Genomic DNA, 12918 nt, shown 5'->3' on the forward strand with positions numbered 1-12918 from the left:
TGTGTACAATCACGCCGTGGACAGGGTGTGTCGATAGAAGGGGCACATAACAGCACAGATGAAAGATATCTAGTCATATTGATATATGCTTCCGCAGTCTAATCCAAGACACTCAGGTCGTGCCCTTCCCAGTGGCCAAAGAACACCCATGATATCAACGAGAGATGCATGCCCAACCACAATGCTTGTATATCCGTCAACGCCTTGATCCCAACGCACGAAAACAGCCACCTCGCCCCATGTCTTGTCTATGCTCCCCGCCTCTAGAGAATGCCGAACCACCCCTTGACACGTTCATACGTGTAGAAGCTGACTGCCGCGAGAGGGACCACCTTGACATAGCCAATCGTCAAACCGATGAAGAAACCCGGCACACCGCGTTCCCGGAAAATGAGGGCCGCCGTCTCGCCTATGCGCATGCGGTGGCCGTCGCCGACAGCGCCGCCGACCTGCATCCGCCGGCGGATGACCTCCAGCGGGTAAGACGCAGTCTGCGAGACGAGACCAGCGACGCCGCCGGCAAGAAGCTCTGCCCATGAGCGGAGAGGCGCGGGCTTGCCGGTGGGGTAATTCTCCGGCTTTGGGAGCGTGGTGTAGGCGGCTAGGCGGGGGCTGCGGAGGAAATCACCGGCCGTGTCGTGGGTGAGGAAAGACATGCCGGCGTAGGGTAGCATACCCAGCAGTGTAGGGGTAAAGCCTCGGTAGAAGTTGGCGAGGCCAGAACGAGGCGTGAGTGCGGCTGCGGCAGCTGAAGGTGTCGTCGCGATACCGGAGGCTGTAGTGGCCGTCGTGGCTGTCGCTAGTGATGGTTTCGAGGAGAAGTTTTCGGAATATATACGTCGGCAGATGGAGGTGAGACTGGAGTGACTGTGTTTTGTCTCGAACGCGAGGCGGACTCGGATGACCTCGAGGGGATATGTGAAGAAGACGGACGTTACGCCAGCCATGGATCCGCTGATGAGGCGGCGCCAAGGCGTCTCCTGGTCGCGGTTACGGATAACGACGGAGCGAATCTGCTCGTAGGCGAGGAACTTGATGCCGGCGTAGGGAAAGATTCGAAGAAGAGTAGCCGAGTGCCCGCGGAAGAGGCCTGTGACACCATCTTGGTGGTGGATATCTCGCATGGCGGTCACGACGCCGAACCATGAGCCAGTGTATTTAGCGAACTGAGGGCTGCTCGCCTGGAACAGGATCTTCACTCGATCGAGAGGTGCAACGACGGTTTTGGCCTGCAGCTGGAGTCAGATAAAGGCAATCGAGCCAGGAGTAGAGACAAGATACATACGGCACACCCAGCAAGACCGCCAGCAACGCCGGAGCGCCATAAATAATCAAAGCTTCTGGTCTTTTTCCTCAGGGCTATGGTGTCGTCGTCATCGGTTGGGCACAGGGGCGGGTTCTTTTTGTCTGCTCTAGCCAGCACGACGTCGTTTGCGCTGGCCATTGGAGGGGCATGTCCCAGGAGGGCGGAAGGCATCTATGGCTGGTCGCGGGGCTGGGATGGTGGTGCAGGTTCGGGAGGAGGGGTTCAGTGTTCGAGATGGTCGTACGCGCCTTCGTGGGCTTCACGTGTCGGAGGGGTTCGGTTGCTACCGAGACTGCATCTCCAGAGTTGCGTTCCAGAGAATGGTTTCTGGCGATGTGCAGCGTCCAGGTAGGCGTCTAGGTTCAAGGTTTCGAGGGTTTAAGGATCGTCGGCGAAGGGTCGAATTGTCAGAAACATCGGCCACACACATGGAATCTCGGTAGCAGAGGACTGCCAACTAATGGGAGGGACGCCCGGCTTGCAACGGGGCCTGTAGGTCTGGAGAGGCTCCAGCGGTGGTTACAGGGCTTTTCCAGGTCGGGTAGCCTTATTGAGGCTAGCCTTCTCGCCGTTCTAGTCATAGTGCGGGTATCGAATGGTTTAATCAGCCCGGGAGTTCTTTCAGCCTCGACAGTTTTTAAAAGCAGCGACACTCGGCTTTTGGAGGTGCACAGGTGGAGAGGACGTCATTCGCATCTAGCGATCTTCTGACTGGCCAAAGTCCGCTGTGGAGGTGGGTCTTCCGGAGAAGGGAGCCTCTTCGCGATGTCGCTCTTGCCGAGGATTACCGCGCCCAAGCCGAGCCCTGGGACGGGAGAGATCTAGCCCCCTCATCCATTGCCATCAAATCGTCGGTCGGCATCAAAAGGTCGGTTCCCAAATGAGCGAGTCGTCAAACAGAACACATAGGCTGGCATATCAGATTGTCGATGCTGCGTTGAACGACGCATTAGATGTGACCGGAGCCTGCCGACATGTCTGAAGTGCAAGAGTCGAGAACTGAGATGCCCCGGGTTTGGGCCCGTCAATGTGCGATGGAATCAAGGGATTGCCAGCAGGGGCAAGTTCTCTGGCAAGCGCAAACCGGTCCTCGATGATCCCGCCAGTGGATCTGATGTTTCAGCAAATAAATATCGCGATCTGAAGTCAACATTCGAGTCTGATGTTTCGCCGTCTGATGCCGTCAACAGACAACTCCACACTCATAGCCCCGCAGCGCTCCTGCCGACACAAGACCTACGGCTCATCAATTCTCACTCTTCCTCCGCACTGTTTGGCAGCCTTCTCCGCCACTTTCAGGCCCAAGTCGTCCCCCGTTTGACATGGGTCGACCCTCCGTAGAGTCCGTGGAGGCAGATGATCAGGAACAACGCGCAGCATCCGACTTGCCTCCACTTGTCCATCGGCAGCCTGGCTGCCGCTCACCTATCTATCTATCGCTTCAGCTAAAACACCAGATCAGAAGGCTCGTTTCCGTCGTATCCACCAACAGCTCCACGACGAGGCGCTTCGGGGGCTGAACCAGAGGATGCGCAGAGAGCTGCATTCTTGTGGCACATCACGAGTAGCTCACCCGCCCACCTCGGCGGTTCAGGAGATTCTCGCGACAATGGTTGCACTTTGCTATTCCGAAGCTTTCATCCCAGGATCAAAGAATTGGAATATCCACTTGCGAGCGTGTCGTACCATAATTGATCTTCAGCATCTACCGAATGAAAATCTGCAGCCTCTCGACCCCGTCCAGAGGTTTCTGCTGAAAGAGGTTGCTGATCTGGAGACACTGAGTAACATCTCAGTGTTCAGCCAAGGAACAAGTGCATCGCACGAGCCACCTCTGCGGTCTATCTATGATGGCTCTTTCTGGGCTTTCACAGGGCTCGTCTACGAGATCACAACCGAGGAACGTAGACGACATCGTGCTCTGCAAATGCAATGCCGACATGGCCCTGAGGTGAACATGGCACAGTGGCGCAGAAAAATCGATGAGGCCTACAATACTCTCTCTACCTCCTGTCCTTTTTCTGCAGAGGAAGTCTTTAAACAACAGAGTCTTGATGCAGTGCTGAAGGCACACTACGCCAGCCTCATTTACAGCCACCAAGCATTTGCACCTGCCGACAAGGTTTCGAACCTTGTCAGCACAACACTGGACCCTCTTCTGCAGGAAATGCACTCTGTACTCGCAGGGCCTACGCAGGCGCTTTCACATGACCTTTTCTTCCCCCTTTTCATTGCGGGAACAGAGTGCCGCGGCGACAAGCAGAGGCAAGCTATAGTTGAGCAGCTATACCTCACCTCGCTGTCCACCACTGGACTATGGTTCAACAACACGTCACTGCAGTTCTTGCAGGTATTTTGGGCAAGTACAACAGTGGATACAGAATGCTGGATTCAGTTCGCTCGAGAGAACGAAGCACGGTTGGGCACCTTCATTGCCTTCTAGAGAGCATGCTTGAACGAAAGATACCCACAAACAAACATTTCCTCTTACGTAATGCAGCTAGACTTTTATCATCAAGCTTGTGTGTTTGACAATCTGATTCTGGTTTTCGATTCCCAAATTAGTATCTACGACCACCGGATGGCAATACCACCAGCAACTTGTCTTCAGCAGCTCCTCTGGGTGTTTGACTGTTGCACTAAATGTCGGCGACAGAGTCGATGCTAGCCTCGAATAAGCTCGACAGCGGGTCTTGTATCTTATTTCAGGATGAGAAGAAGTCTGTCTTTCTCCTGGATATACCAAGATCTCTCGAGGAAGCCCAGGTCCTGCCGGGCCAAGCCCCACCACGCCGCATCCTCTCGGGCGTGCCCATCTCAGCCCCTTTCCCGACGCCAGAACCTAAGGATGCCGACAGCAGACGTCATGGCCAGGAGCCCTCGGCTTTATTGGCAGATCTCATGACAGGGGCAGCCGTAAAGGGGGCGCTCGACGTGCTGTTGGAGCATCACACGGGCCCATTCTGTCTTTCTCGGATCACGCGGCAGAACGAGATTGTGGCTCCGTCTGAAGACGAATTGACTCATTTCATCCCAATCAAAAGTCACTATTTTGACGGTACCATAGAGGAAAAGAGAGGAAATTTCATCGAAGAGGCGCCATCCTTTGATCTCATACTTCTTGATCCTCCTTGGCCGAATCGATCCGTGAAGCGGAAACGCGATGGCTATGCCACCGCATTGAACGTAGCGGCGACAAGATCTCTGCTGTCCCAAATTCCCGTTGCATCTCATCTGGCCGCAGATGGACTTGTCGCCGTCTGGGTCACCAACAAACCCAGCCTCGTTGAGCTGTTGACCGCCAGTGGCACAGGTATGCTCACCAAATGGGGGCTGGAGCTTGTCACCGAATGGACGTGGCTCAAGATCACGTCAACGGGGAAGCCAATGTTTGATCTCGATTCGACCTGGAGGAAGCCTTGGGAGCGGCTGCTCATTGCCAGACGAGTTGGAAGCCGAACCAAGGTACCGCAGAGGGTATTGCTCGCAGTACCGGACATCCACTCAAGGAAGCCTAATCTCCGCCCCGTCTTTGACGACCTGCTCCCACAAGGGTTCGTTGGTCTCGAGGTGTTTGCGAGGAACCTGACAGCCGGGTGGTGGACTTGGGGAAACGAGGCCCTTCGCTTCCAAGAGCGGAACCAATGGGTCACCTCATTCGAGGCCGCTACTGCCACACATGCCCCAAAGAGCACCCCACGATAAGTGAGGAGGACGGTTCGAGAAAAAAATCGCCTTATTTTATGTTCCCAAGCTTGAAACACGTGTTGTACAACCCACGCCTTGCATGGACAGTATGATACATCTTTCTCCCCCTCGCCCGCCACATCCCCGGCCTCCATCACGCCTGCTTCTCCCACTTCTCGTCCAGCACCGCATCCGTCTTCCACTCGGCCTGTCCCTTTAGCAGCATCTCCGCCCTCTCCTTCACCGCCTTGCGGTGGTTGGTCATGGGCTCCTTGCTGGGGTACTTCAGCTTGCCCGATGCCTGCTCGTTCCTCGTGATGTTCTGGTCCGCTTGGCGCTTTTCGCGCGCATCCCAGAGCTTCTTGTTCCAGGGCTCCAGGTCCTTGGGTACTTCGGGCCACACAAACGGCCGCGTGAGCTCGACGGTCATGAACTTGATCGACTTGGGGTGGTAGGCCGCGCCGCGTCCGTCAAGCTTGCGCTCAACAGGGGGCATCTTGACCCAGCTGCGGACGGCGGTCGTCTCGACGCCGTAGAGGTTCCAAAGGTAGTCGCGAATGTCGAACTTGTTGAATCGCAGAGGGACCTCGAAGGTGGCCCAGTTTGGGGGGTTATGGTCCTTTCGGTGGAAGGTGATTACATGGTTCGGGCTACACAGGTCCGTCAGATTAAGCTGGAGAAGGGGCAGAGGGTACGTGGGAACAATGCGTACAGGAAAACATTCTTCTTTCCCAGGCGGAAAGGCGCCTTGGCTAGCGCTTGTGCTGGTTGCGACATGTTGTGATGGATGAGGTGTTCAGCACGACGTCGACGGCCTGAAAACCGGCTGCTTCGATGTGATCCAGACAGCCAAAAATTCAGGGAGTCTTTGTCGGTCGCGTTGATTGGTTCAGTGGGACCCACCAACGTGCCACGAAAATCCGGTTATGTAAGCGTGCTTCCCTCTCACCCCACCTCTTTTGGTCAGACTGCGACGAGCTGTCTTGACATTGCAAAACTCAGGATAGCAGGATCTAATGCCCGATGCACTTCGATTGCCTGATCATGAGGCTTCGAGTGACATCAATCTTCGGTGGAAACATGGCCCAGGTGCCGAGCAAGAGATGCTTCGATTGGCTGTCTTACAAGAAGGACGTCAGTCAGGTGTTCGTTGTGGATCAGGCATCACAACGAAAGGTCATCGTCAGTGAAAGAAAAAGATCTGAAGCCAAGCATTCATTCCTATAGTGAACAGAGAAGGCGTTAAGATCCCTCAAAAAATATAACCATACCCATAGCGAGCCTCTTGGGGCTGCTCCTTGTTCGCCTCGCTGTCTATAATCTACACATCAAGGCCGTCAACGACGACACCCTTAACCCAGTTCCATTGCATCACGCGGGCCACCTCGGTAGCCGACTCCTCCGAGATGAGAGCGCTGACCATGTATAGAGCCGCATCTATACCAGCGCTGACCCCTCCGCTCGTGACAACGCGAAGACCGCCGAGGCGCATCGCTGCGCGACGAGCAACGGATTCGCGTCTTCCTGAGCCCTGGAAAGAAATGCTGCCCTTTCTATTGTAGCTATTAGTACGCGAACCTATGTCGTGAGGTTATATTCGGGGCATACCGGGCATTGGAGGGGCGACGGCCAGCGTCGGATGTACGTCGAATGTAGGGGTTCTCGTCCTCGTCGCCAATGTCGAAGCGGAGGTTGTTCACAACGTAGCGAGCGCTCTCGATGACGTCGGTGCGCTCGCCGAGAGTCTTCTGCGCAGACTTGCTACAGAGGTTCTCAAAGGTAGTGAGGAAATCGGGGTGGGTGGTAGCGGACAAGCCGGCGAGGATGCCCTGCTTGGCCAGGAAGAGAGAGCCGGTGCAGATGGAAAGAAGGGTACGCTCGCGAATGGTGTCCTTCTGCTGAAGCTCGGAGTAGGCATCGATAAGCTGAAGGGGTTCAGCCTCACTTTTAATGACGGCATCAGTGCCGCCGCCGACAACGACGAGAACATCGAAGTCATTCAGGCGCTCGTGTGCCTCCTTGTAGGACATCTGAGAGCCAATGAAGACGCCCTGCTCAGACATGACCTTGGGCTCGGCGGCGGCCACGGTGCACTCGAATGCCGTGGTAGCTGGACGCACAGTTAGCTAATGGTTGGCCGTTGTGTGCGAGGTGATCGTCACGAATGCGGGGTTCGAGAGAGGGGCCGAGGGATAGGGTTTTGACAGCCACACTTGCTTGTCAGGGGATTGAGCTGAGCACTTACACTTGTCATTCTCGTAGTTGGCAGTCGCGAAGACCTCGAGAGGACCGGCAAAGTCAGTGATGTTGAAGTTGGGGTGCAGGGCGAACAGAACCTCAATCGGCTCGTCCGCCACTGCAGAAGTCTTGGTTGCCATCGTGCCGGTATTTGGTGGGGTTGATGAGTGTTGCAGTGGGGGAAGTGTGTCAAAACCTTGAGGGCTTCAGGAAAGATATACCGCGTCAATTGGGTATATAGTAGCTCGAGATGTTGGGTGCAGTAGAACAGACAGTTGATGAGTGTGTGATGATGATGGAATGGGAGGGGGGGAAAGGAAGAAGAGCAGTAATGGCTGGAGAGGAGGGGAAGAAGTAGGAAAGAAGATCGAGTCGAGAGTGGAAGACCCGTGACCTCCCCGTGACCTGGGGTGAGGGGCAGATCTACCAAAGGCGTAATAGCTGAGCTTTAGGACAGCTCCTCGCAGCTCCGAAATGCATTCGAGGGGAAGCTTGACCAACGGCAACGGTGCTGCACCGTCTGTTCCAGCAAGAGAGCGACAGCAAGCAGCAGAAGCAGCATCAGTAGCTCAGGGATCGGTGGTGCCTTCCGTCATGCCAGGACCCACCTCCTACAGCGTGAGATGCACTACCCCGGCGGTCCAGTGGTGTGTTTCTAGGGTCATGCGACAAACATTGCTACTCAGAATGCGGGGTAAACCCAAGTGAGCTCATACTGCACCGCGACGGGCTGAGACAGCTACAGAAACTGGGCCGCCTGCGGCAAGGACGGGTGGGTAATGTGGAGCGCCGGCACCTGCCCTTGCCTGCAGCTCATCGCGCTCCACCGGGCCCGTCACCCGTGCCTGCTCGCCTGCACTCGTAGCCCCGCCCGCGGAAGCCTGGCCTGGCCTAGCGGCCCTAGAGTGGCCAGCTCTGGGTGGTCCATGCGACCTGCCGAGCTGCCCTGCAACATCAGCAGATTTGTCGTCTAACTGTTGCCTGTCACCCCTCGGACCACGCACATACGACCTCAGTCTTCTCGTTGCCAGCCGGCCCTATGAGGCCGTGAAACCTGTACCATGGCGTCTTCTGGGTAAGTCGTATTGGTTTTCATATTCCAGTCCTACCTACCGCACATGCGCGATATTCCGCCTCGCCCCCCTGGAGCTTCGAGCTGTGACAGAGCTTCACCAAGACCCATCATCGACCACAAGCTTGGTTTTCCGGATGAGTAGGACACGCATGTGGTACGCACAGGCTAACAAGAATATTCGTAGCTCCTTGAAAGACCTCTCTAAGGCAATCAACGCCTACTACAGCAATGCGCCGACACTCCCCCTCCCGGACGAGCTCACTCAAGCCATTGAGGCGTACCTTGACAAGCATGAGAAATTTGACGATCAAACCTCCGAGAAGCTGCACGATGAACTGCAGGTCATATACAATAGCCACGTTGCAGGCCAGCCGTCACGATATGCCAGCTTCATCGCTATCTTCCGCCGCTTCGTGACCGTGATCCGCACTCCGGCCCGACTGTTTCACTGGTGGGACATCATGGGCGAATCTGTCGAGATGAACGCTGTGCAGGAGAAAGGACTACTGGAGGAGTCGGCCGCAGGCACTATGGATTTACTGATGATGGGAGATGTCTATGAGCAAGAAAACAAGGCAGACGGTGCTGTAAATCCCTTTGCTGAACGCCTCTATCTCGCCTGGATGGACAAGCATCGTCCTATCGAATCCTCGCAGGGCGACGAGAGCGATATTGGAGGAGGGTCCACCGAACGTCCCATGCGAGAAGGCTTGATTGCGTGGGGCAAAAAGAAACCCAAGGTCCGTTTCGATCTTTCGGACAACCATCTAGGAGCGACCTGCTGACCAAAGCCAGGACTTCCTTCTACTCATCGACAAATATTTTATTAAGAGCGAGTATCGGAGCAGATCAGCGAGGATGCTGTGCGATTTCATTCAGAAACAACCTCCACACTTGCATTTGATCTTACAAACACCTCTTTTTGGAAACTTACTTCGTTGCCTCCAACACGATACCTCGACCACTGCAGTTTCTCTAGCGATCACGACTCTGATTATGATCCTCCCTCACATGCCGAGCTCACTTGTTCCTTTTTTGCCGATATTGTTCAACATCTACGCCAGACTGCTTTTCTGGGACAATGAGCGCACTGGCACTGTTGAGGCAGCTTCGGAGGACAATGACGCACGAAGCCTCACATCCGCTTCCGGATGGGAAGCCTCGACTTTCTGTGCGGAGTCGGACGATCTCGAAATTCGCCATCTCGCAAGCTACTTCACCATCTTGTATGGAATGTACCCTCTCAACTTTACAGACTATATCAGAAAGCCCCAGCGCTACCTCAGGCATGCCAATGCCGCCGAGTCTGACGAGGTCGACGTTCAGCCGACCGAGATTCGCGATCGATCAGAGAGGTTTCGACAAAGTCACCTCTTGCATCCCAACTTTTATACTCTCACGATAGACTCGGAAAAAACTGACCTTGGGCGTTGGCTCAACTGCGAGCCGGCTGAGCTGGTGGCTGACTGCATGGCTCTCCGAGTGCCCACCGACACAGTCTCAAGTGAGCTCATGCCTGCAGCTCAGGCTGCAGGGGCTGCCAGTTCTTTCTTTAGTGATGGGTCCGAAGGCCTTGATCCTGCACTTCTCAGTGGTTCAGGTCCAGACTCGAATATTGACAGCTGGAGAAATACGCAGGACTCGGGGCGCGAATCGCAGGCGAGCAGCAGGATACAGTCGACAGTCCAGCGGCAGCCATCTCAATCAAGTCATCTTTCTAACAAAGATTCCACGGATACGCGGAGCCGCGGAGTTGACGGAGACAGCCCGACACTCCCTCCTCATCTTGTTGTGTCCAGTTCGCATACGCACCTGCAAGATATGATACAATCCAACAAGGCCATCAAGTCAGGCTTGCATCAATCTCTGGCGAATGATAGCGTGCCATCGTTGGCTCTAAGTCATGCCGATTCTTTTCCAGAAGGCCTGGCAAGTCACGTCCCGAGCCATGCACCAACGCCCGCGCCAGTGGTCCCGTCGCCACTATCTCTTGCTGGAACACAAACACAATCAGCCTATTTGCAGCGGCAGGTCATGCTTCTGCAGAACGATCTGAACTTTGAAAGATATCTGAAGCAGCAGCATATGGCACACATTGGTGAGCTGCGGCGAAAGCAAGTTCGCGAAGCTGCAAGCGAAGCCGAGGCGCAGCACCTTATCCTGGCGAACCGCAACCTGAGAAACAGACTTGATGATGCGAAGAAGGCGGAGATGCAGATCAGAAAGGAATCTGAAAGGAGTCGAACTCTGGCCAAGAAATGGGGAATCTGACCTGTCAGCCAAGCTTCGTACACTGAGGGAAGAGTCGAAAAAGACCAAGACGACAGAGGAGTCTTTGCGTAGAGAGCTGCTGAGCGCAAAGCAGGAGGGCGAGAAGCTCCGCAAGATTGTGTGCGACGCCGAGGTAAAGGAACTGAACTCAAGGCAGAACATGCAATCTGTTGAGATCGAGGCAGCCGAGATCTCTCGTCTCAAGGCTGAAGTTGACAGACTCACCATGTCAGAGCGTGATCTTCAGGCCAAGGAGGTAGAGAGACAGACGGCGATGAATTCAGCTGCCGAGTCCGACAATCGCTCTGAGATACTAGACCTCAAGCTTGCATCCAAGGAGAGAGAACTCGAAAAGACCAAGAAGCTCTGCCAGTCTCAGATTGCTGCTCTCACGATGCAACTAGCAGAGGCGCGGGAAGGGCGACGACCTAGGCGTACAGTCACCGCCGGCGACGAGACAACGGCGGAGGGGACCCTTGCGGCCAGTCGAGCAAAACAGGCTGAGCTGCAGAAGCAATACACGAACCTCATGAGGAGGTTTACCGTGTTGCAGTCCCAATACGAGGATGGCAAGTTGGCGGTAGGTTCCGTTACGTCGCAAGGCCGTAACGAATTCCCTTTCCGCATGGAGGGGGACGACGGGTCGACTTATTCCAGTAGTCCGGTCAATGTAAGGTCAAGGCCGCATCGGGTTTTTTCCGACTCGGACTATCTCGACCCGGCAACATCATCGTTCAACACGACACCGGCGCTCGACACGAAACCTTCAACGCCAGCTCCCACAGTGTCTACATCGCCGGGTACAGAGGGGGCAGGCTCAGGAAGCAATGCGAGCCCGGACCAGCGGATCTACGGTCGAGGCGAGTGTATGCCTCCGAGGCTGGCGTGAAGTTTCACTGACAGCAAAACGCAGGGGGTGTTCAGAATCGGATACGCAAGGAAGAGAAGGGTAAGAAGAGGGAAGACGGCGACAAGAAAGAAAAGAAGTCAGCGGGAATCCGCGGCATACGAGGATTTGTTTGATGATGGTAGGGTCCGATCGAGCAAGCACGACGAGATGACACGATACGAATAGGGACGACAGTGAAGCAAGCAGAATGATACCCAATGCAACCTTAGGAGCGATCAATTGAGCGATCTTCACTTCACTTGAAAAGACAGGCTGCATCAATTGAGCGATCTTCACTTCCCTTGAAAAGACAAGGCTGCATATTACGTTCAAGGTTACGGGCGGACGGTAAGCGGGTAGTAGCGAGCCGTCCGCGGTGAAACCTTGAGTTAAAGACGCCTCAAAGTCATTCAAAGCGTGACTGTGCGTGCCAACATGATGGCTAACGGATGTACCGGGAGCCTATGTGTTGTCTGATTGTCTGTAATAGGCGCGATGGTCTGCCGGTGAATTCATCGCCATTCGACAATCTTCTAGTGTCGACTTTGGCGCAGAGACCAAGCCGACGAGTCGGCCTCCAGGAAAAGTCTGTTCAGCCGCTATTGTACCTGCATGACAGATGAATTGCGTGGCAGGCCGGATCTGGTAAGTCAACAGGCACAAGGAGTTTTACCCGTTGCTCACGCAATGTCGGACCTCGCGCTCATTCGAGTCGGCAAACATGCCACAAATCAGTCGAGCTCATGAAGCATCAGGCATCACTTGGCTCTCGTTCTCGCTCTCATAACGTCAAAACTCGGCGAGCTTTCAATAGTGATTCTTGACCTGATGCGGGGGAGGTCTATTTGTCCAGACAAATGACGACATGGCTGTATGATATCGTATTCCCAGCGCAGTACGTCTGCGGTCGAGCTATGGACGGCTTCTCCGCCGATTCTTGGGCTCTCTGGTAGAGACAACGCAAGGGTGCCCTACCCGTCTTGCTCCCATTGGGTCAATGTTTCGCCCCAACAGCACAGCAACAAGGGGCAATGCCTTTTCTTGGCCATCCAAGGTTGTTTTGGGGGCTTCGACCGATGGGGCGATATGGAGATGGTGGGATGGGTGGGGTCGCTCTTTGCCACTTCTCTCGTGTCCGTCAAGCCGTACAAACGACTTGGAGCTGCATTGAAGCACCACATCCAGTTGATCATCGCCCCCATGCCCTTCCAACCAGCTAAGGATCGAGGTCACCAAGGTCACCAAGACTGCCCAGGCTTGAACTATACGCGATGGCGGCAAGCGGGCTCTTGGCGAGAGAGCTGTTTTCCCCGGCTCTGTCAACTTCCGCTGGATCCATCCACCTTGGTTGGGGCTTCGTCATCCGGATGTTCTTATTTTCGTGCTCTGCCCATTGACAGCATCCTCCCGCCTTCCAGATTCTGATCCTATCATTTCTTGCATTTATTCACC

General features: G+C 55.0%; 5 protein-coding genes across 5 annotated transcripts; 2 read left to right on the forward strand and 3 right to left on the reverse strand.

Moving 5' to 3' along the window:
- Positions 1 to 263: 263 nt before the first annotated feature.
- Positions 264 to 1477, reverse strand: VDAG_00506 (mitochondrial carrier protein LEU5; the record flags this gene model as incomplete). Its single annotated transcript, XM_009651883.1, has 2 exons — positions 264 to 1235; positions 1286 to 1477. The coding sequence occupies 2 exons, from the start codon at positions 1475 to 1477 to the stop codon at positions 264 to 266; spliced, it is 1164 nt and encodes a 387-aa protein (XP_009650178.1).
- Positions 1478 to 3949: 2472 nt separating this feature from the next.
- On the forward strand, positions 3950 to 5011 carry VDAG_00507 (MT-A70 family; the record flags this gene model as incomplete). Its single annotated transcript, XM_009651884.1, has 1 exon — positions 3950 to 5011. One exon carries the CDS (start codon positions 3950 to 3952, stop codon positions 5009 to 5011), a length of 1062 nt encoding a protein of 353 aa, XP_009650179.1.
- Positions 5012 to 5028: 17 nt separating this feature from the next.
- Positions 5029 to 5805, reverse strand: VDAG_00508 (uncharacterized protein). The gene is made up of 2 exons (XM_009651885.1): positions 5706 to 5805; positions 5029 to 5643 (listed from the first exon to the last, which is right to left on the reverse strand). The coding sequence occupies exons 1-2, from the start codon at positions 5768 to 5770 to the stop codon at positions 5148 to 5150; spliced, it is 561 nt and encodes a 186-aa protein (XP_009650180.1). The 5' UTR covers positions 5771 to 5805; the 3' UTR covers positions 5029 to 5147.
- Positions 5806 to 5993: 188 nt separating this feature from the next.
- Positions 5994 to 7412, reverse strand: VDAG_00509 (uncharacterized protein). Its single transcript, XM_009651886.1, has 3 exons — positions 7239 to 7412; positions 6602 to 7103; positions 5994 to 6546 (listed from the first exon to the last, which is right to left on the reverse strand). Exons 1-3 carry the CDS (start codon positions 7369 to 7371, stop codon positions 6315 to 6317), a joined length of 867 nt encoding a protein of 288 aa, XP_009650181.1. The 5' UTR covers positions 7372 to 7412; the 3' UTR covers positions 5994 to 6314.
- Positions 7413 to 8292: 880 nt separating this feature from the next.
- VDAG_00510 (uncharacterized protein) lies at positions 8293 to 11766 on the forward strand (the record flags this gene model as incomplete). The annotated part of the gene is made up of 5 exons (XM_009651887.1): positions 8293 to 8306; positions 8491 to 9046; positions 9102 to 10545; positions 10610 to 11462; positions 11491 to 11766. 5 exons carry the CDS (start codon positions 8293 to 8295, stop codon positions 11528 to 11530), a joined length of 2907 nt encoding a protein of 968 aa, XP_009650182.1. The 3' UTR covers positions 11531 to 11766.
- Between the last annotated feature and the right edge of the window lie 1152 nt (positions 11767 to 12918).

Source organism: Verticillium dahliae, genomic scaffold (assembly GCF_000150675.1).
Source record: "Verticillium dahliae VdLs.17 supercont1.1 genomic scaffold, whole genome shotgun sequence".
NCBI classification, from domain to species: Eukaryota; Fungi; Ascomycota; class Sordariomycetes; order Glomerellales; family Plectosphaerellaceae; genus Verticillium; species Verticillium dahliae.